Below are 20,904 nucleotides of genomic sequence, written 5' to 3'. Positions count from 1 at the left end.
TAAAAGAAAAAAGAAAAAAAATAAGATGAGGGGAGAACTCTCTCATCCTGATGCTACAAGTTTTATTGTATCCTATGTGGCCAAAGTAAAAACGGGGAATATTGGAGGAGGAGAAGGGAATTTCTTCTTTTCTTTATACCATAACATATTTTTCAGCTCTTCAACAATGTGCCCATGTAGAAAAATATAATTATTCTGCATATAAAAACAGAACTGGATTAAAAAAGAAGTACTAACTCCTAAATAGTAAAATGGCGGCCTTGCAAAGGCCACAGTATTCCATTGCGCGATGCTACATAGTTTATTTCACCAGTCACCTATTGCTGGATTCTTAAAAATTTAGTTAACAACAATTACATAATCATTTTCAAGTGTGTCTCAAAAGTAGGTCGCCAGAAGTGGGATATCTATTTCAAAGGGTGAAAAGTAACATTGCAAATAACAGGGCATGGTAAAAGTATAACAATGGAAGCTTAAAAACAAATACAAATACCTAAAGACAAAAATATTACTAGATTTCAACTATCATGGGTCACATCTTTTTTAATTTTATTTTTTAATAAATAATTTGATTCAAAAATCAAAACCGTATGAAAAAATATGTACCCAGAAGTCAAGTTCCACACCACTGTCCCTGACGACACAGTTCCCCTTCCACTGTTTCTTTATGCAAATAGAAATGAAAAATATATATACTCTTCTTTCTCACCCTTTCATAGGATAATATATACATGTTCTCTACCATTGTTCGCTTAGCAGTATGTCCTGGAGCTGTGTCTACAACAGGAAACAGAGGTCTTCCTTATTCTTTCCATGGGTACATGATATTGTGTAAAGGAACAACGGTTTATTCTGCTTTCAGGATCTCTATATATTAGCGAGATTAGCCCTTCATAATAAGAGTTGCAAAATATTTTTTTCAGACAGTCATTTGTCGTTTAACTTTGATTATGATAAAATTTGTTATGCAGCCTTTTTATTTTTATGTAATTGAATTTACCAATATTTTCTTTCATGGCTTTTGGATTTTGAGTAATATTTAGAAAGGTCTTTCCCACTTCAAGAATCAAAGGAATTCGCCTATATTTTCTTTAAGTACTTCTGGCTTTTTGTTTTGTTTCGCTTGTATGTTTCAATCTTTGATCTACTTGAAGTTCCTTCTGGTGTTTTACAAATGGCTATCTAGTTGTCTCAGCACTATTAAAAAAGTCCATCTTTACTACTAGTGATTAGAAATGCTTTCTTCATTGGATACAAAATTCCTGTATTACTTGTCTATTTCTAGACTTTCTATTCTGTTGCGTCAGTCTTTCTGTTAAGCACTAATACCACATTGTTTTAATTGAGGATTGATGATCCTTTATAAAATATGAATAAGATCATCCACTCTTCCTGTTCTTATTTTTCAATTATAGGGCAATTGTAGGACAATTCCAGCTTTTCAAAGAACTGTGGAATTCTTAGAGCTAGAAAAGCCTTGGAAGTCATTTAGTTTTTGTTTCTGCCAGGGAAAATTCTGTAGGAACTAACGTGCTCTCTGAACTCCACCCCACAGCAGCTCCTTACCAGCTGTTAAAGGCCAATAATATCTTAAGGGTAGTACGCGTTTACGTCGAATCTATACTGAGCCAGGGTCAATGCAAAAATGTGAGAAGAAAGGGGAGTACGTTTTATAATTTGTGGGTGCTCTCTTTGAACTAATTTATCACTTCTTCCTCTAAACTCTCTGGAGGGTCACGATGCTTCCCTTTCCACATGGGAACTCCTAACTACAAAGGGAGATGTAAGGAAGTAGGTGAAATATTCTCATTCCAGTGCCTACGAAGATGATATAGGTTTGGTAAACAGCCACTCTCTGCCACACTTCTGCATGTTTCTGTTTTTTAAAGGCTCATTCACTTATTTGTTGACTCTTCAGAGAGAGGGCAAGGTCCAAGTGTGCAAGCCTAGACAATGTGTAGGTTGAATTATGTCCCACCCACCCCCCCTTCCCCCAAAAGTTATGTTTAAATCATAACCCCCATTGCTTCAGAATGTAACCTTATTTGGAAATAGGGTGGTTGCAAATGTAATTCAGTTAAAATGAGGCCACGGTTGAATAGAAAGGGCCCCTCTGATTGGCAATTCCTCGTAGACCAGCTTCCGCCAGTTCGCAGAATGGGCGGAGGCCTCGACTCCAACCTGCGGCTGCCCGTCCCACCTGCCACCTGCCTGCCAATGTGGAAGGGAGGCCGCAGCCCAAGGGCAGCCCCTAGGGATACTGCCGCCTGCCCTGGTGGGGGTGGGACCTTGAACGCCCCCAGGACCCGCATCTGGAGAGAAGTGAGAGTGCCCCATGGTGGGGGGGGTGCTGAAGTTATCTTGTGGTTCGTCTGGGGTGTGGTGGGCCTGCGTAAGGCCAAAGAAGTGACACCCGGCGACACCCCTGGGGGAGAAGACCCTTCAGTGCCACCTACAGAACCGCAGGATGTCAGTCCTCTGCCTGAGCTCCCCTCCCTCACGTCCACATCCCTTTTTAATTTGTCTGGAGCAGGCCAGTCTTCAGTAAGTTATTTAAAAGCTCTCTAGGTACCGGAATTTGCTTCAAGGGTTGAGAACTACTGATCTGGGCGGAGCCCCTCACAGTAGTGAATGTTGTTTCTTCCTCGATCTCTAAAACTGAGTTAATATTTTTCTGGAGTAATGGTAGGCCCAGAGAAAGAATTGAATTACCCAGGATTCCACAAAGATTAAGTGATGGTGGCCCAAGAATTCCTCTTCAGCAGGTCAGAAGTATAAAAGTGTTTTGCAATCATTATATAAATTAACAAAAATCTTGTTTATTGTGTTGTATACCTAGTGCTTTGTGCCTGAGCACTTCTCACTACAAACTGGGGTTATTGCCCCACTATTACACTTGAGGAAGCGGATGGAGGTACAGAGGGGTGGTGTCACTTGTCTACTTGTAAAGTAAAATCAGAAATTGGACATAGATCTGGCTGGATCATAGAAAGGTGGAAATTTTTATTTTTAAACTTTACCTAATATCTTTAATGGATCGCAGGATGTCCAGAGAACTAAAACAGGAACTGAGGAGTGGCATCAAGATTGAAAAAAGGAAAACAACCAGTCCCATCCTCAGAGAACCTAGAGAAAAGAGACACAGGGAGACTGATGGCTGAGATACAAGATGTGGGAAGGAGGAGATCTGAAGACTAGAGGTCCTGCCCATGAATTGGAGTGATGAGCGGACACCCAGTTCCTGGAATATGACAGATTGGATCATTTTTACTTGTCCAGGGGCATCAGGATAAACTCAAGGAGATTAGCATAGTCTCTTGGCCACAAGCTAATTAATATGCTAATCAAGCACCATCTTGAACAACGATCGCTGTCTTCCTTATTCCTGGTGAAGAAGGGACTTTTTAGGGGTGAAGAGCCTATGTGCAGAGCTTCCTGCATTTCCAATCCCAGCTGCCTGATAACGCCGTTCCCTCACTGCGAGTCCCAGAGAACCGGTGCACAGACTCCACTTCAGGCTGTTGGTGTGAGTGGGTGTGAGAGGCAAGGCTGAGAGAGGAGGATGTGAGGAGCCATTCGCACAGAATCCCAGGCACTGAGGCTGTTTGTGTGGAGGAAGAAAGTGGAATTATTGATGGTGCTGAGAGCTCTAATAGACCTTGTCTTTGGGGAGAAACTGGTGCCGAATCTACTGAGGACTAGGCACTCAGAATGCCTCTGCATCTCTGTCCCTCCTTAATTTAGATTTTGAGACTGTATGCAGCAAATGTCTTATGATAGATTGCAAAAATTGCCCTAAATTTATCTCATCTTATTGCTCATTACAATGTGACATTGTCGCTCCTCTCATCAAGAGGTGGAGTTTAGGGCTTCCCTGGTGGCGCAGTGGTTGAGAGTCCGCCTGCCGATGCAGGGGACACAGGTTCGTGCCCCGGTCCGGGAAGATCCCACGTGCCGCGGAGCGGCTGGGCCCGTGAGCCATGGCCGCTAAGCCTGCGCGTCCGGAGCCTGTGCTCCGCAACGGGAGAGGCCACAACAGTGAGAGGCCCGTGTACCACAAAAAAAAAAAAAAAAAGAGGTGGAGTTTATATCTCTCCCTTGAATCTGGGCTTGGCCGAGTGATCTAACAAATGTGACCTGAGAAGATGCTTGAAAAGAGCCTGGCACATTGCAGCTTGTCCCCGTCTTGGTTCTCCCACAGCCCTGAAACACCCATGTTACGAAAGAGACTGAGCTCGTCTGCTGGAGAATGAAGCACCCAGTCAACAGCCTACCAACTGCCAGACTTGCAGGTGAGGCCATCCTATATTACCCAACGCCAGCTGACTCTCCAGCTGATAGAGACGCAGGAGAAGAACCAGCAGGATTCAACCCTGACTACAAGAACCACCAGCTGACCTACAGAATTGTAAGTGAATAAGTGGTAGTAGTTTTAAGCAAATAAGTTTTGGGGTGGTTTGTCACGTGCTTAGTGAATGGCCATGAATTAGTCTTCTAGGACAGTGACAGCTTTGCCTGTCCTTCAGGAGAAGGAACCACGCTTCTGCAGCAAATCCCAGATGTATCCAGCTCCTTGTTCTCTCCCCTCCCCCCTCCTTTTTTTTTTTTTTCATTTTTATATCCCTCCCTTTCCTACGTTAGGAAACAGAAGTGGGGATTAATGAAGTGGTCTAGGCTCCAGTGATGTTTTCACCTGCAAACTTTAGCATTCTCCATTCCCATCTCCTCGGAAAGGTTCTCCCATCTGACTCACCAGCCCATAGTTTTCCACATTATCAAAGCCCCTCCAGGTTCCCAGCTCCTGGAGGGGTTGGCTGATGACAGTGAGAGTTATGGAAACAGAAGAGGTGGGTAGGGGAAGTGGGGGAAAGGGAAAGAGGGAGATAAGAATATATCAATAGTATTTTAAATAAATGTCCATATACTGTAACTCGGAAACTTTCTTTCAAAAACCCACCTGAGGTAAACAAGAGAAGTGAAAACCTACTTACATACAATGATGTTCATTTGAACATAAGTTATAATTGCAAGAAACAACATAAGTTATAATTGCGTATGTGCTATTATGAGATCGCTACAGTCATTTAAAACCACATATTAGCATGTGTAATGCCATGGGGGAATGCTCACACTGAGAAAAACATGCAAGATCAAATATATGTATGGGGAAGGTGATTACCACCACAGTACGAGTGTTCATTCCTTAGAACTGAGAGTATAATTTGTTGTATTTTACAGTATTCCGTAATAAATATCTGTTAATTTAAGCATTTAATATCTATATCTTTCTATACATATATTTATATATAGAAAGAGGACAAGAGTGGGGGAGGTAGCAGTGGTTGCTGTCTCTGCAAAGTTGAGCTCAGATCTGGTTGTGGGTGAAGGTGGTAACTAAGGTGTGACCCCAGAATGCAGGGTACCAGCACAGGAAAGGTGGAAAGGCAGTCACAGGTGCATTCCTGACCTGGTTCCCACTTTGAGCACTTGCTTTCATTTCCCTGGATGTCCTCGGAGGCACTGTGTAGATGGCGTCTCAGAATTGTTCGTCTGAAGCTCATTTGGTTGAAGTTTTATCCATCCACACCATTCCCTCTTCAGTTGACATTTTACTCCTGGGATGTTAATTCCCTAACACTTCGTGTCTGCCAAGCTGGTGATCAAAATGAGCTCACCCGGCTTCAGAAGAAGCTGGGGAAGACTACTCTCAACCTAGAACACATTATGCTCAAAGCCTCTTGGACCAGAATGACCTTGGCATTGTCTAGGACCGAAGAGAAGGCCACTGTATATGGAAAATGAGAAGTGGGAAGAACAGGTTATTAATCCAGGAAGGCAAGGTCTGCGGGGCCAGAATTTGCCTTCTAGGCCGTTATGAGGAGTTTGGACTTTACCTGAGAAGAGTCTCTTTCTGTGTCAGTTGGACTGTTTATGTTCCTCTGCCTCCTTCAGTTGCTATCCTGTCATTCCTGCTGTTCCCTGCCTGTGTCTCTGGTCCTCTGCCGTAGCACCACGTACCCCACACGTACCTGACCCTTCATGCAATTACAGGGGGAGGGGGTGTCAAAAAGGTATGAGGAAGGGGCACCAGAGGGCCCCTCTTCTTTTGTTTCCTGGCTAAATATGTACCAGATGCTGAGGGTTTTCCAGACTGGACACGTGAGACATTGGTCTGGGTGGGTGTGGGAGCCACACTCCCTGTAGCTCTCTGATGAACCTTGCTCAGGATTCTAACAATGTAGAGCTAAGCTGCCCGAGTTCATGTACTGCCTCACCAAGGTGGAAGGTGGCTTTGGACTAAGTTCTGGCTAGTGGGATGCAAGCAGAAGGTTGCAGGGTAGGTAGTAAAAGATAACTCTTGGATACGTGCCCTTTGCTCAACTTCTGAATCTCTTTCTCCATCTTACCTCTTGGAATGAAGGTGCGATGCCTGGAGCTTTAGAAGCTGTCTTGGAACCTAGGGATGGTGGGAGGGTTGCTGGAAGGCTTGGCGATTTTGTGGAGTTGCCATAACAGCCCTGGACTTTCTGGATTTCCTACACTTCCCCATCTGGACGGCCTTTACATGAGAGAGACATGAACTTGTTTCAGCCACTATCCTTTTGGGTTTTCTATTCTATAGAACTTAATTGAGTCTTCAGCAGTACAATGAGTTGCTATCCTTAAAAAAAAAAATGCAGCCATAAATCCATGTGCTCTTTATTTGTTTTGCTTTTTTCCCCTTATTTAATTGGAATTCTGTAACTTTCTGAATTTCATTTGTATATATTAGTCTGTTTAGATTTTCTTTCCCCTTCTTCAGTCAGTTAGGTCTTTTAGTTTCTTTTTTAAAAAGTCACTTAGTCAAGATTTTCAGTTTTATATGCACATAATTCTTCAAATTGTTCTCAAAATTATCTCCAGTATATGCTTTTTCATGTTTCCATTTTTTCTGTATTCTCCTTTTTAAAAAATCTTTATTAGAGCAGCCAATGGTTTATCTAATATAGTAGAATTTTTAACCCATAAGGACAAATAGGGCTTATTTTTCTTTCTATAACTTGCCTGCACCACAATCAACTTGTAATTTTATCTTTATTATCCTATGGTTTCCAAAGATTTATTTTGTTAATTAAAATTATTTTTCTTTAGTTGAATGTTTATCATCATTTTTTCTTGGTCAGCAATTTAAGTGTTTAAGGACATAGAATTTTCTCTGAGCAAAGCACTCTAGGCCCTGCCACCGTTTTAAGGAGGCCACCCCTCACTGGGCAGGACTATACTTGGATAAGACAGGACTGCAGGGCACCTAGAGGTAGAGATGAACTTAGCAATATCCAGATGGTGCCTTCACTTATCCTGCACGAAGGTGGGGTCTCTCAGTTATCCAGTGGGTCTGAGGCTCCAGAGTGGGTACGTGTGCTTGGACTATGGGGACAGAGAACAATAACATTGGGGTTGCTTGTATAGGGGAGGAAACAATCATTTTCCTCTACCCATCTTAGGTTCTCCAACCAGGGACCTGTAAATAAGACTAACAAGAGAAAAACAAAAGTTTATTAACATGTTGTGAAATAATAATAAAACATATGTATGTATATATATATACACACACACATATATATGAATACACACACACACACACATTGGCCTCTTCCCTTGGTTCCTAGTACAGAGCTCCTAAATCCCTTGGAACTTCCTAGGTGATAGGAATGTCTCTTGTTCTAATGAGGCAACTCTTGGTGAGCTCCTGGATAGATCAGGATGGGGACTAATCACCAGAAGGACCAGGCCATGATTAGTTGCTTGGAACTTTCAGCCTCACTCCCTAGCCTTTGGGAACGGAGGAGGGGCTGGAAATTAAACTGATGGTTGATCATGCCCACATGATGAAGCCGCCATAAAAATCCTCAAAGCACAGGGTTTGGAGATCTTCAGAATTGGTGAACACATCCACATGCTGGGAGGGTGATGTACTCGAACTCCATGGGGACAGACACTCCTGTGCTAGGGACCTTTCTGGACCTCATCCTATGCATCTTTTCATTTGGTTGTTTATTTGTATCCTTTATCATATCTTTTATTACATAATAGACCAGTAAACAAAGTGTTTCTCAGAGTTCTGTGAGGTATTCTAACAAATGATCAAACCCAAAGAGGGGATCATGGGAACCTCCAATTTATAGCCAGTCAGTCAGAAGCACAGGTGACAACCTGGACTTGCAACTGGCTTCTGAGATGGGGGTGGGAGGGTGGTTATTGCTCAAGCAGATCTCACCAGGTCTGGTAGCCGTCCACACTTACTACATCAGATTATTGATGGCTCAGATTATTAATCATGTCAGTGGTTAGATGAGTCATTGCATTTTTGATTTTCATGCTCCTGTCTGCAGTTGACAGAGACAATTGCAGCTTTTCCTCATCCCCCATCTATGAGTTTAAATGGCACCAAACAAACTGGGAGAAGTCAGACCTCCTGGTCTCTGAGTCACCCTCCTGGGTCACTCAAGAACTCTTAGAAATCGAAACTCTGAACCCATTGAAGAGGGATGGAGAGGACAAAGCATAATCATCGCTATTATCTTGCTTTTTCCCAGCTCAGCCTGACCACTTGGGGTATTTTTACAGTCATTATAGTCATTTATTCAATGCAGATTTATTAAGTATGCACTAAAAACCCAGCACTGTTTTAGGTACAAGGAAATAGCTTCGAAGAAAAGAGACGACATTTCTGTCCTCGTGGGATTCAGATTATACTCTCTATGCTAGTTAAATCAAGGAGGAGACTTTGCTCCTTCCCTTACTCATCTGGGGGAGGCAGGAACAAAGGAGAATATTGATAGACCTGGAAATAGGGCCGGAGAGTGTCAGAGAAGGAGGCCTTTGGGAAGGTGAAGATGTGGGAACCAGTGGTCATGTTGTAAAAGGATACAACTCCAGCCTCGAAGTCCAGAAATATCCCCACAACCAGGGGCTGCTCCCTTAGCTGAAGGGAAGTTAGGGGAGAGGTAAGCGCTACATAGCCATTCTTTTTGCACAGTCTGATGGCCCAGAATCCAGACTGAGGCGTCTGCACCATGACAGTGTCCCTCTGCACAGTTTCCATACAGACTCCTAAATCCCACCCAGTTCCCTCTCCCACATCCACTTCAAAGTAATGTTTTCCTGAGGTGAAGCCTTCACAGCCCAGGATACAGGGTAAGGCACTAAATCTCCTAGAAGAAGTATCAAGATTCTCCTGGGGGCATCCACGAGTCACTTGTCTCCGATCCTCAGACAGAATTAGTTCGTAATAAGCTGTATCTGGATCCAGAGTCACGCTGACTGGGGGGGGAAAAAAAGACATGATTTTTGTAGCTGAGAGCACAGTTTATTTTTAAAAAAACCAGTCTGCATTCAAATCCAAGCATTGTTTCTTTTTTTATTTTTATTTTTATTGGAGTATAGTTGATTTACAATGTTGTGTTAGTTTCACGTGTACAGCAAAGTGAATCTGTTGTACATATACACATAACCACTCTTTTTAAGATTCTTTTCCCATATAGGTCATTACAGAGTATTGAGTAGAGTTCCCTGTGCTATACAGTAGGTCCTTATTAGATATCTATTTTTTATATAGTAGTGAAAATATGTCAATTCCAATCTCCCAATTTATCCCTCCCCCCACTTGCCCCACTGGTAACCATAAGTTTGTTTTCTATGCCTGTGACTCTATTTCTATTTTGTAAATAGGTTCATTTGTACCATTTTTTTAGATTCCACATATAAGCGATATCATATGATATTTGTCTTTCTCTGTCTGACCATCTCTAGGTCTATCCATGTTGCCACAAATGGCATCATGACGTTCTTTTTTCTGGCTGAGTAATATTCCACTGTATATATGTACCACATTGTCTCTTACTAGCTGTTGTGAGCTTAGGCAAATCATTCTCCAAGCCTCAGTTCTGTTAAATATAAAGTGGAAATCATCGTATCTGTCACCAAGCATGGTGGGGAGGATTGAAGGAGCTAATGCATGCTTAGTGCTTAGTAAAAGTCCTGGTAAGTGCCCTGTAAACGGCAGTAATAATAATGATCTCATCATCATCATCTTCAACATCATCACCATCTTAGTCACTCAGAGAAGCCAAGGAGCAGAACTAACCAGGGTTAACATGGTTACTGTCCTCTCCAAAGCCCTTCCTCTCCCTTGTAGGACTTTTAGGAATCATGGAATGTTGGAGCAGAAATGAGACCTTCCTCATCTCTACTTAATTACCATTAACACTGAGGATCGGAGAAGGAAAATGACACAACTAATGTCACAGCTTGTCATTGGAAAACCCAAAATTTTACCCAGGCTTCAGGACATACACCTAGTCCCCCGACTTTTAAGTGTAAGCTCTTCTTTCTTGCTTCAGGTAATGCTCTATAGGGATTAGTATAAAGTAACACACAAGAGACTAATACACATGAAAAATATCTGACTAGAGTCAAGTAAGACATAAAAAAGTAGATAAAGTGTGATACTGGCCAGCAATGCAATTTTAAAAATGAAAGGTGGTAATGGGGTGGTCCAGCAAGAGAGTTAGCAAACCACTGTGTTACTGGGTTAAACTCTGATCATTTGGGCTGTGGCAATACGGAAAATCAAGCATTAGGAAACACTTCCACTGCTGGATGTTCTCCACTTGCCCCTCCAGATCACTCCCCACCTTTCTCCAGCCTGCTCTGTGTCCAGGAAGGCCAACCCCTATGGACACATCAACCAGGCTCCCTTCCCTCTGACTGCTATTTGGTTAAGCCAATGAGAAGCACTAGAGGAGACCACAGGGCAAAAAGAAATAGAGTTAGAAGTATTTAGTGCCCCAAGTCCCTCCCCACTAGCTATGATTTGGAGGGTCTGCATTCCTCTGCCTCTGGTTACAGCTCCCTCCATCTGCTACCGAAGCCTTGGGGAGGTAATGCCTCCCTACCTATTCCTAGCCCTGGTTTGCTTCACTGTTCCTTGATGATCACCCAAATCCTCCTCTTTGTAAATAATCCCTTTATTAAACTCTCTTCAGTCAGTCCTTATCATGAGCCTGACTCACAAAAGTTTCGGGCTTCATTAGTCTTCCCTGAATGATCCAGGAAAACCAAGCTGAGAAATTAAAATGTTTACAGGTTGGTAATACCACTAGAAAGATGGTTGATGCCCGAGCTCTTTGGAAACAAAAGTCATAGACCTTGAAGACAAATGTGTCTACTCTAAGTTTGAATCTCTATACATCAAAAGATAGGATGAAAATGTAAAATGCCATACGCATAACAGAAGATATTGGCTATAATAAGCTCCCATAAATCAATAAGGAAAAGAACCCAAAAGAAAAACTCTTAAAACACAGAAGAAGCCTGAAGGGCTAATGGACTTACTAAAAGAAGCTCAACCTCACTAGTGACATTGGAGAAACTCAAATTAACTCCACAATTAGGTACCATTTCAAATCCATCAGATGGCCAAAAATTATAAGCAGAGAGTGAGGGAGATGTGAAACAGTGGGATCTCTTATGATGATGGTAGGGTATAAAGTGATACAATTTCAAGATCTGTAGTATCTAGTAAAATTAGATGTGCATCCCTACACAGCAGCATTTTTAATTCAAGGTATATCCCCAGAGGAAATCATTCACAGGACACAAGAAAGCATGGATAAGAAAGTTCACAGTAGTATTGTGTGTAATAGTAACAAACAAACAAAAACCAACTACACATACCTTCAGCGTCCACTCCACAAGACAATGATTTAAAAAATACATCATTTTCATTTTTTGCCACATTGCAGAGTGATTAAGAGAGTGAGTTCTAGAGAGATACTACCTGAGTTACCACCTGCTGGTTGTGGGAATTTACAACAGTCACGTAACCTCTCTGTGTTTGGGTTTCCTTATCTATAAAGGAAAAAATGCTACCTACAGAGAGCCTTGTGGTATAAAACAAGATAACACACGTGAAGCTCTTCTCATCTGTCACAGAAAGAGTGTTCAGTATGTGTGAATCGTTTTTATTGGTGCTGGTGAGAGAGCGCATGTTGCTACATTGGAACAAGTAATCTGGTAACATGCGTTAAGATTAACAACAATCCCAGCTTTAGGTATACACTCTACAGGAATGAAAGCACCAGGATATAAGGTTGCATGGACTAGAAAGTTATTGCTGCAAATGTTATAATACCCAAGTGCTGAAAGCAGCCTGAAGCTCCATCGGTAGGAATATGGTTACGTATAGTTATGATGTACTATGGAATATTAGACAGCTTTAAAAAGCAATGGGTGAATAGGAAGAGACGATCTATGTATTAAATGTTTGTAAAAACATAGAGAAAGACCTAGGTCTTGTTACCTGCAGAAGGGTAAGAGAAACCTTGAACTTCTTTTCGTATCTCTCTATACTGTTTGAGTGATTACAATTTATTTATATTACTTTTTTTAATAAGAAAAGCTTTAATAATGAGGGTTTCAAAAAGAAGAATTATCTAGTTAAAAGATGAGCTCATTTTAGAAACAGATAGACTTGAACCATGTTGTAATGCCTTCTGTGAAAGATAAGAGTAGAAAAGTCAACTCAGTTAAATCTGGACATAATTTATATAAAGTCCTTCCTTGCATCTGTACAGGATCAAATACAGAGTTGCTATTTTTTGGTAGTTGTTATTGTTGTTTGTTCTTGTTAACTTGAGGGGAAACTGAATACAGGTTCATAATCTTATCTAAAACCCCTGGGGCCAAATGAGTTTTGAAATTCAGATTTTTTTTTTTTTTTTTTTGCGATATGCGGGCCTCTCACTGTTGTGGCCTCTCCTGTTGTGGAGCACAGGCTCCGGACGCGCAGGCTCAGCAGTCATGGCTCACGGGCCTAGCCGCTCTGTGGCATGTGGGATCTTCCCGGACTGGGGCACGAACCCGTGTCCCCTGCATCGGCAGGCAGACTCTCAACCACTGCACCACCAGGGAAGCCCTCAGAATATTTTTGATGTTATAAAGGCAAACAATACAGACACTCTAAATTATGTGCCCACCCCTGGAAGGGTCTAAGGCATTCTCTTGTAATCTAATGCATCAATATTTCTGCAGTAAAACATAAATGCAAACTAAGCGGGATAAATAAAGACTTTAAATAATCTCATATCAGTGCAGTTCAGGTTCGGCCACCGTGTCACTCAGACACAAGGGTAGCCTTCCGTGATCCTGCCTCTTGGTGTTCATACCCTTATGCAGTTCCTTCCCTTTGAGTGTGGGCAGGACCTGTGAATTGCTTCTGACCAATAGAATATGGCAAAAATGATGGGATGTGACTCCTGTGACTATATTTCATTTTATAAGTCTCCATCTTTCTGGCAGACTTGCTCTAGGGACTCTCTCCTGAGCTTACTCTGAAGAAATAATTGGCCATGTTGGGAGGCCCATGTGCAAGCAGCTGATGGCTCGCTTCTAGAAGCTGAGGGCAGCCTCTGGCCAACAGCCAGCAAGAAGCCAGGGCCCTAAGTCCCATAACCATAAAGAAATAAATTCTGCCAACAACCTGAGTGAGCTTGGGAGAGGATTCTTCCCCAGTCTAGCTTCCAGGTAAGAACACAGCCAGGCTAACACCTTAATTGCAGCCTTGTAAGACCCTAAGCAAAGGACCCAACTAAGCTGTGCCCAGCTTTATCTCACAAAACCTGAGATAATTTATGTGTATTGCTTTAAACCACTAAATTTGTCTGCAGCAATAGATAATTAATACAGCCACCAAATCATTTTAGGCTAGGTCCAATTTTGCAGCCAAACAAGTTATGAAAAAATTGTCAGTTATCAGAACTTTTGGAATCTTGTAATTGTGGATAAGGGATGGTGGAAATATAGCAAGCACTGATGAAGAGAATCAAAGAAGCAGGAAGCTCAGGCTTTGGAACTGGTAAACTTGGTTTCTGTCGTGGTTCTAACATTTACCATCTGTGTTATCTGGGCCAAGGCCCTAAAACATTTGGACCACCGTCATAATAGTCACCTCCCTTTCTTGCATTGCTCTGAGAATTGACCAAAATATTAACAATAAACACTATGTCCCAGACACTGCTAAGCACTTTACACATGTTGACATATTTAATTTTACCAACAACCCAATGAAGTGAGAGTTGTTAATATTTTCATGTTTCAGATGGGGAAACTGAGGAGGTTATTTGCCTGGAATGACACAGCTGATAAGTGAGAGAGCAGGAATTTGAAGGGTCTGCACAGGTAACCAGCATGCCATGTCCCTGTCTAAGCACTGGAGCAAACTAACAAGGGAGAGGGTGACAGCTCAACTGAAAAGATCTGAATGACCCCTCTGGCTGTGAGCCTGCCCAGGGATAGGTGGTGAACTTGGTTACCACTTAAGGTCCCTCTGTCCGTAGCATTTAGGGTTTCTTCACCTACCTTGATAGCTCCTTAACATTTTCTTCACATCAAAGTAAAGCTCAGAAACATTGCACACAGTGTGAAGGTCCAAAGAGGGGGCCTCTGGTTGTTCTAGCTTCACAGCCCAACTCCTAGAATAAGCAGAGACCAAGACTTCTTCAGTGGTAAATTCCATTCAGCTCTATATACCCACACCCCTTCCCTCCTGCATTTGTCCAGGACTCACCTGCTCAAAGTATCTTTCACATCCTATGGAGAAAGACAAAATGTAAGTGTGGGAACATCAGCATTTCATGGGACTTGGCATGTGGGGCTGTTCTCTATAAACACTCCTTACAAAGAAGTAAAGAGAGTAACCCTGGCCTTAGATATCGATGGATACCCAGATAGAATGATTTCCATCCCGGCCCCCTGGGATATTCAGCATATCAGAATGTTTATCTTCCTTGCTGTGCTCTGTGGAGAGCTGCAGTGTCTGCAATCACATCTACCTGCGGGCTGCTTAGGATAGAGGGCCAGGAGCTTTGCCCATGCTGCCTCTGGAAAGACTTGCTTTCAGTGACCTAATTTCCTTCAGAGTGAGCCCACAGTAGAGACCATTCATTGCAAAGGTCCGTAGTGGTGAATCCATGCATAGCCCCTGTGATGGGCCATTAAGATGGTAGCAGCAGGTATCACATGGTGGTGGGACAGTCATGCTACATTCTCAGGCTACAGTGTGACCTCCAGTTCTATGAGTGGGCAATAGAAAAAACAGCTCCAGTCGTAGTTTGTCTTAATGGGCTGGATCCATTATGCAGCTGAAAGAAGGCCCCGAAAGAGCTCTGGAGGGCTCTACAAGCAAATCAGGGAGAAGGTTATCACTCATAACCTTCTTTTGGCTGCCCCACTTTGTCACCCACCAGTCATCTGGAGGAGTATTTCAGGAGACAGTTTGACAGTCAGAGTTTTGTGAACATGGGACAGAGGCAAATGGTAGCAAAAGTTATCCCATGGTTCCATTTGTCCAAGGAACCCACCATATCTATATATTTTCTGATTCACCTAAAGCCACTCTGTAGACTAGTGAAGGCCACCTTGCAAATATTGCTGTGTATCCAAAAGAAACATTACTTTAAATTCCCTACGCTAATGTGCCATTTTTGAGTGAAACAGGCAGGCCTTGCCCAGCTTCCCATGCTTCCTCACCATTCTCCTCCTAAAAGCTCAGGAACAGATACCTTCCTTCCCTTCTCCAAGTGCATGGCCTTACCTGCAGCAGATTTTGGGCTGAGCCCTGACATTTATGCTCTAGTTGCAGGATGTGGCTCTCGAGTTCATGGCTCTTCTGTTCAAGATTGGCCTTATTGTCCCTCAGTCTCCTCAGAGTCTGCTCTTTTTCTTTCTCCAGTTTCCATAGGTAAGACTTCTCTTCCTCATGAAGGAAGCTCTGGAGATTCTTAAAGTCAGACTGGATTTTTTGTTTCTGAACTTCTATCTTCTCCTAGAGCCAAGAAAGGTGGAAACCAACCAAATGTCCACTGTTGGATGAACTGATAAACAAAATGCAGTGTATAGATATAGTGGAATACTCTTCAGCCTTAAAAATGAATGAAATTCTGATACATGCTAAAACATGGATGAATCTTGAAGACATTATGCTAAGTAAAATAAGCCAGAAAAAAAAAAGAACAAATATTTTATGATTCCACTTATATGAGGTATCTAGAATAGTCAAATTCATAGAGACAGAAAGTAGAATTGTGGTTACCAGGAGTTACGAGGAAGAAGGAATGGAACTGTGCACATAAAAATAGTTAAACAGTAAATTTCATTATGCATATTTTAACACATACATACACAAAAGAACGTTTGCTCGGCTACCATAATATTATTTTCCCATGAATCATTCGAGCTGGAAGAACGTCCCAAATTGCCCGCTGCAGAGTCATGCCCGAAAGGCAGGTACTCAGATGTGGGAGAGGTTATCACCTTATTAATATCCTTCTTCAGCCAAGGTGCAGGAGTGCTAGATAATTTAATCATGGGACTACGGCCAAGGTTAAAAACTTTATCAGTGACAAAGATAAAAATGAGTTTTTATTCAGGATATAAGAAAGTAGCTCTGAGTCTGAGGGAATTTCTTGAAGCAAAAGCTTGTAATGAACATCACCAAGACTGGACTTTAAGACAACCAGGCTATTAGGAGAGTCCATGATTCTCAGCAGCGGGAGGTCTGGGTATCAGGCATTTGTCATAGTTAACTACGAAATAGTCATCCACCAACTCGGGTCCACCTACTCATCCTTACGTATAAGAAACCAAATGGTACACCTTGTCGGACTCAGCTTTCATTTGGGGAGATGAGAATTGCAGTTTCCATGACTGCTTTTTCAATTTACGCAGTGTTTTGATGACTGTGATGTTGTGGTAGAGTGTCATTGACAGGGTTTCCATATGTATTCGTTATAATCAAGATCCTCCCCATTGCCCAAGATCCCAGAAATGAGGGAAGCAAGATTGTCCTCTGGGAGTTCAAGTTTAACAACTGTACACAAAGGATTAGGCAGAGGTTGGAAGGTTGGAAGAAACCTCTGAAGGAGGCAAAATGGCTCACTGGCCTGTGGGATTTGACTGTAAGCCGATTAATTACATAAATATTTCCATAAAGGAATGCATCTCTGATCACGGGGAGGCTGGTCAGCCATGGAAACAGTCTTTCAGACCCTAGAGGCTACAGTGCCAAGTGTGTAGGTTCTTGGAGCACTCTGGCCCTCCTTATAAATCAGATAGATTTCCTTCTTCAGTCTAATGAGCTTGAGTAATACGAACCTCAACCTGGAGTGATTCTGTTTTCTTAGTGCTCACAAAGGGTGGTTTCTGAACCTGTAAGGCTGAAAGCCATACCCTGCACTGTGGTACATGTGCCAAAGCAATACGGTTAATAAGGCCTTCAAATCCAGAAGGTACTTGGAGATATTAAGAACTGAAACCCAGTCAAGAAGGGCTCTAGGTAAATGGGCACACCTGTTCTGCTTCTCCTAACTGAGGTTTCGGGACCCTAGCCGGTTACTACTGAAAGGTTGAAGGGGTTGGAGATAAATTCTCATAGATATTAGACAACAAGGGACATAAAAACAAATGTGCTTTCTTCTTTGGGTTTTATCTGTTTGGTCTGGTTTAGTGAGAATAAGCCATCACTATGCTTTGCTCAATCATCCCCTGTACCTAAGCTCTAGGATGGAAACTAGCTTGAGATCAATAAACCCAAACTCTTACATTCCATTCGGTTATTTGCTTTGCCGTGAACACCTTCAGGTTCATACATTCCTCTTCCAGTTGCCTCAATTTTGTCACAGCTTCCTGGAGCTTCTCCTGAAGGAAAAATTGGGTGAATAAAGTCTTTTCAATTCAACAATTCTTCATTGGGCACCTAAGGAGCATCCCAGCCCTCCAAGACTATTAGAATAGCCTGACTATTGAATATGTATTGAGTCCTTACACTTTACCAGGAAGCATGCTGAAGGCTGTATAGGCAGTAACATATTTGATTCCCTTGGCAACACTGAGCAGTTAGTAGGATTTTTAACATCATTTCTGTGCCGCAGAAACTGAAGCTTAGAAAGGGGATAAATAACTTGCTCAAGATGCTGTAACTGGTGGGTGGTTGGGCTGTGATCCCAGCTGACCCTGAGCCTGAGCTCTATCCACCACCAGCAGTCTTGCCAGGGAAATTCTGCACATAAAACAAGACAAAAATCACCTAAAAAGATTTTATGAAGTAATGTGCTGACCCAAACAGAACCAATATCAGAGTGTTTGGCACACATGGAACTTTGTATGTATTATGGTGAGTCAGGAAGGAAAGACAGACTGAGATGCCAGCTGAAGTTGTTAGAAACAGTTAATGGAGGAGGGGAGCTTGGAGACCTTTTGAAGAATGGTATCATGAAGCCCTTTAAAAATGAGTTAGTATCCATATGAAGCTTTCAGGTTATTTTTCAAAATAGTTTCCCACATTTTCATGGAAAGCAAGTTTAAGCTAAACCAAGTTGCTACTTGTGGTCAACACTGAAAGAATTGGCTCTGGGACTTCCCTGGTGGTCCAGAGGTTAAGAATCCGCCTTGTAATGCAGGGGACGCAGGTTTGATTCCTGGTGGGTGGAACTAAGATCCCACATGCCGCGGGGCAACTAAGCAACTAAGCCTGTGCACTCTAGAGCCTGCACGCTGAAACCAAGACCCGACGTAGCCTAATTAATTAATTAGAAAAAAAAAGAAATTTTATCTTGATTTGAAAAGAAAAAGAATCGGCTCTTGTCCTAAAGCCAATAGGTATACTCAGTTCTCACGTGCTCTCAAGAAAGGGCTCTATAGAACTTGTTAGCAAAAGACTGTATTGCCCTCACTATGTGCCAAGTGCTATTCTAAGCTTTACATGTATTAATGTCCCTAAAGCTTATAACAACCTCCTGAGCATGTATGTTGGAGACAAAGGGAACCACTATTATCCCCACTGATAGCCGGGGAAACCAAGGCATGAAGACATTACATAACTTTGCTCAGAGTCACCCATCTAATAAGTAGCAGAACTAAGATTTCAAACTAAGCAGTCTGACTCTCAAGGCTTAGAACCATCACCCCGTGCTGCTCCTTTTACTACTTGGTGGGAAAATAATTCCAATGGGAATATCCCCATTACAGTAATTAGCTGCTCCATGGAGTTTAAGGAAGAGCTGCCATGTGCCGAGTGGTGGTCAGTATTGACGTGTCCTGATGAAGGACCCAGAACCTTAATAGAAGACCACCTCCACGTCATAGGGGAGGGAATAAGGAGCTCACACTGGGGACGACAATTTTCTCAAATCTAGCCAGGGCAGAGAAGGAATAAGGCAGCAGGACAATGCCCCCTCCTTCGTTCCACAATAGCAAAGGTCAGCCTTCCTTAATATGCTTTTAAGTGATAAACAGGAGTTGCCCAAAACCTCTCCCTCCGTTTCATACTCCACGACCAATCACTTCCAAACCCTTCCACTCATTCCCCTTCCTGAATCTTGCTTGGAACTGCTCCCTTTCCCCTTTCTTATAGGAATAGTCTAAATTTTACTCTTTGGTATTCCTTTCATTGTATCAGTACCAGAATGTTCTTTTCAATGTCAACCTGATCCTTCACTGTGCAAATGAAAATCCCCCCGTGGCCAGGACTACTCTGGGCTAGGGCTTAGACTCCGAGCAGATACCAAGTTCTGGGCCCTGACTTACTTTCCCATGACATCACCTGCCTTCCCTGCACACACCCTCTGGCCTGGTCACAGCGAGTCAGGTACGCTCTCATAGCTGTGCCTTTGCACAAGTGGGCCCCTCGGTCTGGAATGCCCTCTCTCTGCTCCATACTTCTATATCTGGTTACTTTTTACGTGTTCTTCAAGAGTCACTTTGGGAAGATTCCTCAGTTACCACTCCACACCCCTTGGTGCTCCTCTCCACCATCCAAATCAGGGGACTTCAGGCAGCCTTTTTGCTGGTTTGTCTGCCCTACTAGACTGTAGGATACCTAAAAGGGGGTGTGTCTTCGTCCCCTGTGTTTTCAGACTCTATCCCATGGACTTGCACATTGTGCTTTCTCAAATTACACAGACGGTGTGAGTCAATAAAACATGCAGGTGTGCATTGGAGCACATGGCATTCTAGAGCAGGGAGGAGTTCATCGAGAGTGGATAGGGACAAGAGTGACCATCAGGCCTTGATTCAGTGAGGACCCATCATAAACTACTCAGAAGAATGACATGATGAAAGTTATATTTCAGGATCCTAATCTTGGGTTTCAGGCTAAATAATTTCAGGTCTTGGGGGGCAACATGAGGCCGGGTACTCGCCAAGGTCCTCTGGCCCACCACTCACCTTGTAACCTTGGCATGCATCTTCCACCAGAGCTGTGGTGTGCCCTTTGTGCTGCAATCCTCGATCACAGCGCCAGCAGATGAGCTGGCCCTCGTCTTCACAGAACAGATGGAGCTTCTCTCCATGTTCCTCACATGACATTTCCTGGTCCATCTCCTTGATGGCGTCAATGAGGTTTCCCAGCTGCCTGTTGGGTCGGAGGCTCGCCATTTTAAATGGCATCCGACACTGGGGACAGGAGAACATCTCCAGCCATGGTTGCATCTCACAGAAGCTCACTATGCACAAGTGGCAGTAGCTGTGTCCACAGCTGATGCTCACTGGCTCAGTTATCAGTTGCAGACAGATGGAACAGGTGGCTTCCTCCCTCATCTTCTTGGTGATTGGGGCTGAGGCCATGGCTTTTCCTGAAAATCTCTAATATTGGATCTAGAGGCAGAGATGAAGCAGCCAGAACTTTCCCACAGCGATGGAACTTCACCTTGTCTGAGCCTCTTTCCGATGCGCTGGCTGCCACTGGCCTCCACAGGTCACGTGGTCTTCTCTCTAGAGAGAAGAAATAGATTGGAATTTAGAAGACGCATCAAATGGAGCTGTGCTGTGGAATATGGTAGTGACTATTACATGTGGCCACTTTGAATT

At 42.9% G+C, this 20,904-nt stretch overlaps 1 protein-coding gene across 1 annotated transcript; it reads right to left on the bottom strand.

Annotated features, from left to right (window-relative positions):
* Positions 1–8,438: 8,438 nt before the first annotated feature.
* On the bottom strand, positions 8,439–20,661 carry TRIM38 (tripartite motif containing 38; the record flags this gene model as incomplete). The annotated part of the gene is made up of 6 exons (XM_082663740.1): positions 8,439–9,303; positions 14,401–14,513; positions 14,609–14,631; positions 15,635–15,865; positions 17,641–17,736; positions 20,263–20,661. 6 exons carry the CDS (start codon positions 20,659–20,661, stop codon positions 8,780–8,782), a joined length of 1,386 nt encoding a protein of 461 aa, XP_082519866.1. The 3' UTR covers positions 8,439–8,779.
* Positions 20,662–20,904: the final 243 nt, after the last annotated feature.

This window comes from Grampus griseus (assembly GCF_964374135.1).
Source record: "Grampus griseus genome assembly, chromosome: 10".
In the NCBI taxonomy this organism is placed as follows: Eukaryota; Metazoa; Chordata; class Mammalia; order Artiodactyla; family Delphinidae; genus Grampus; species Grampus griseus.
The sequence above is the reverse complement of the archived record's forward strand: the minus strand, read 5'-3'. Positions and strand labels throughout refer to the sequence as shown.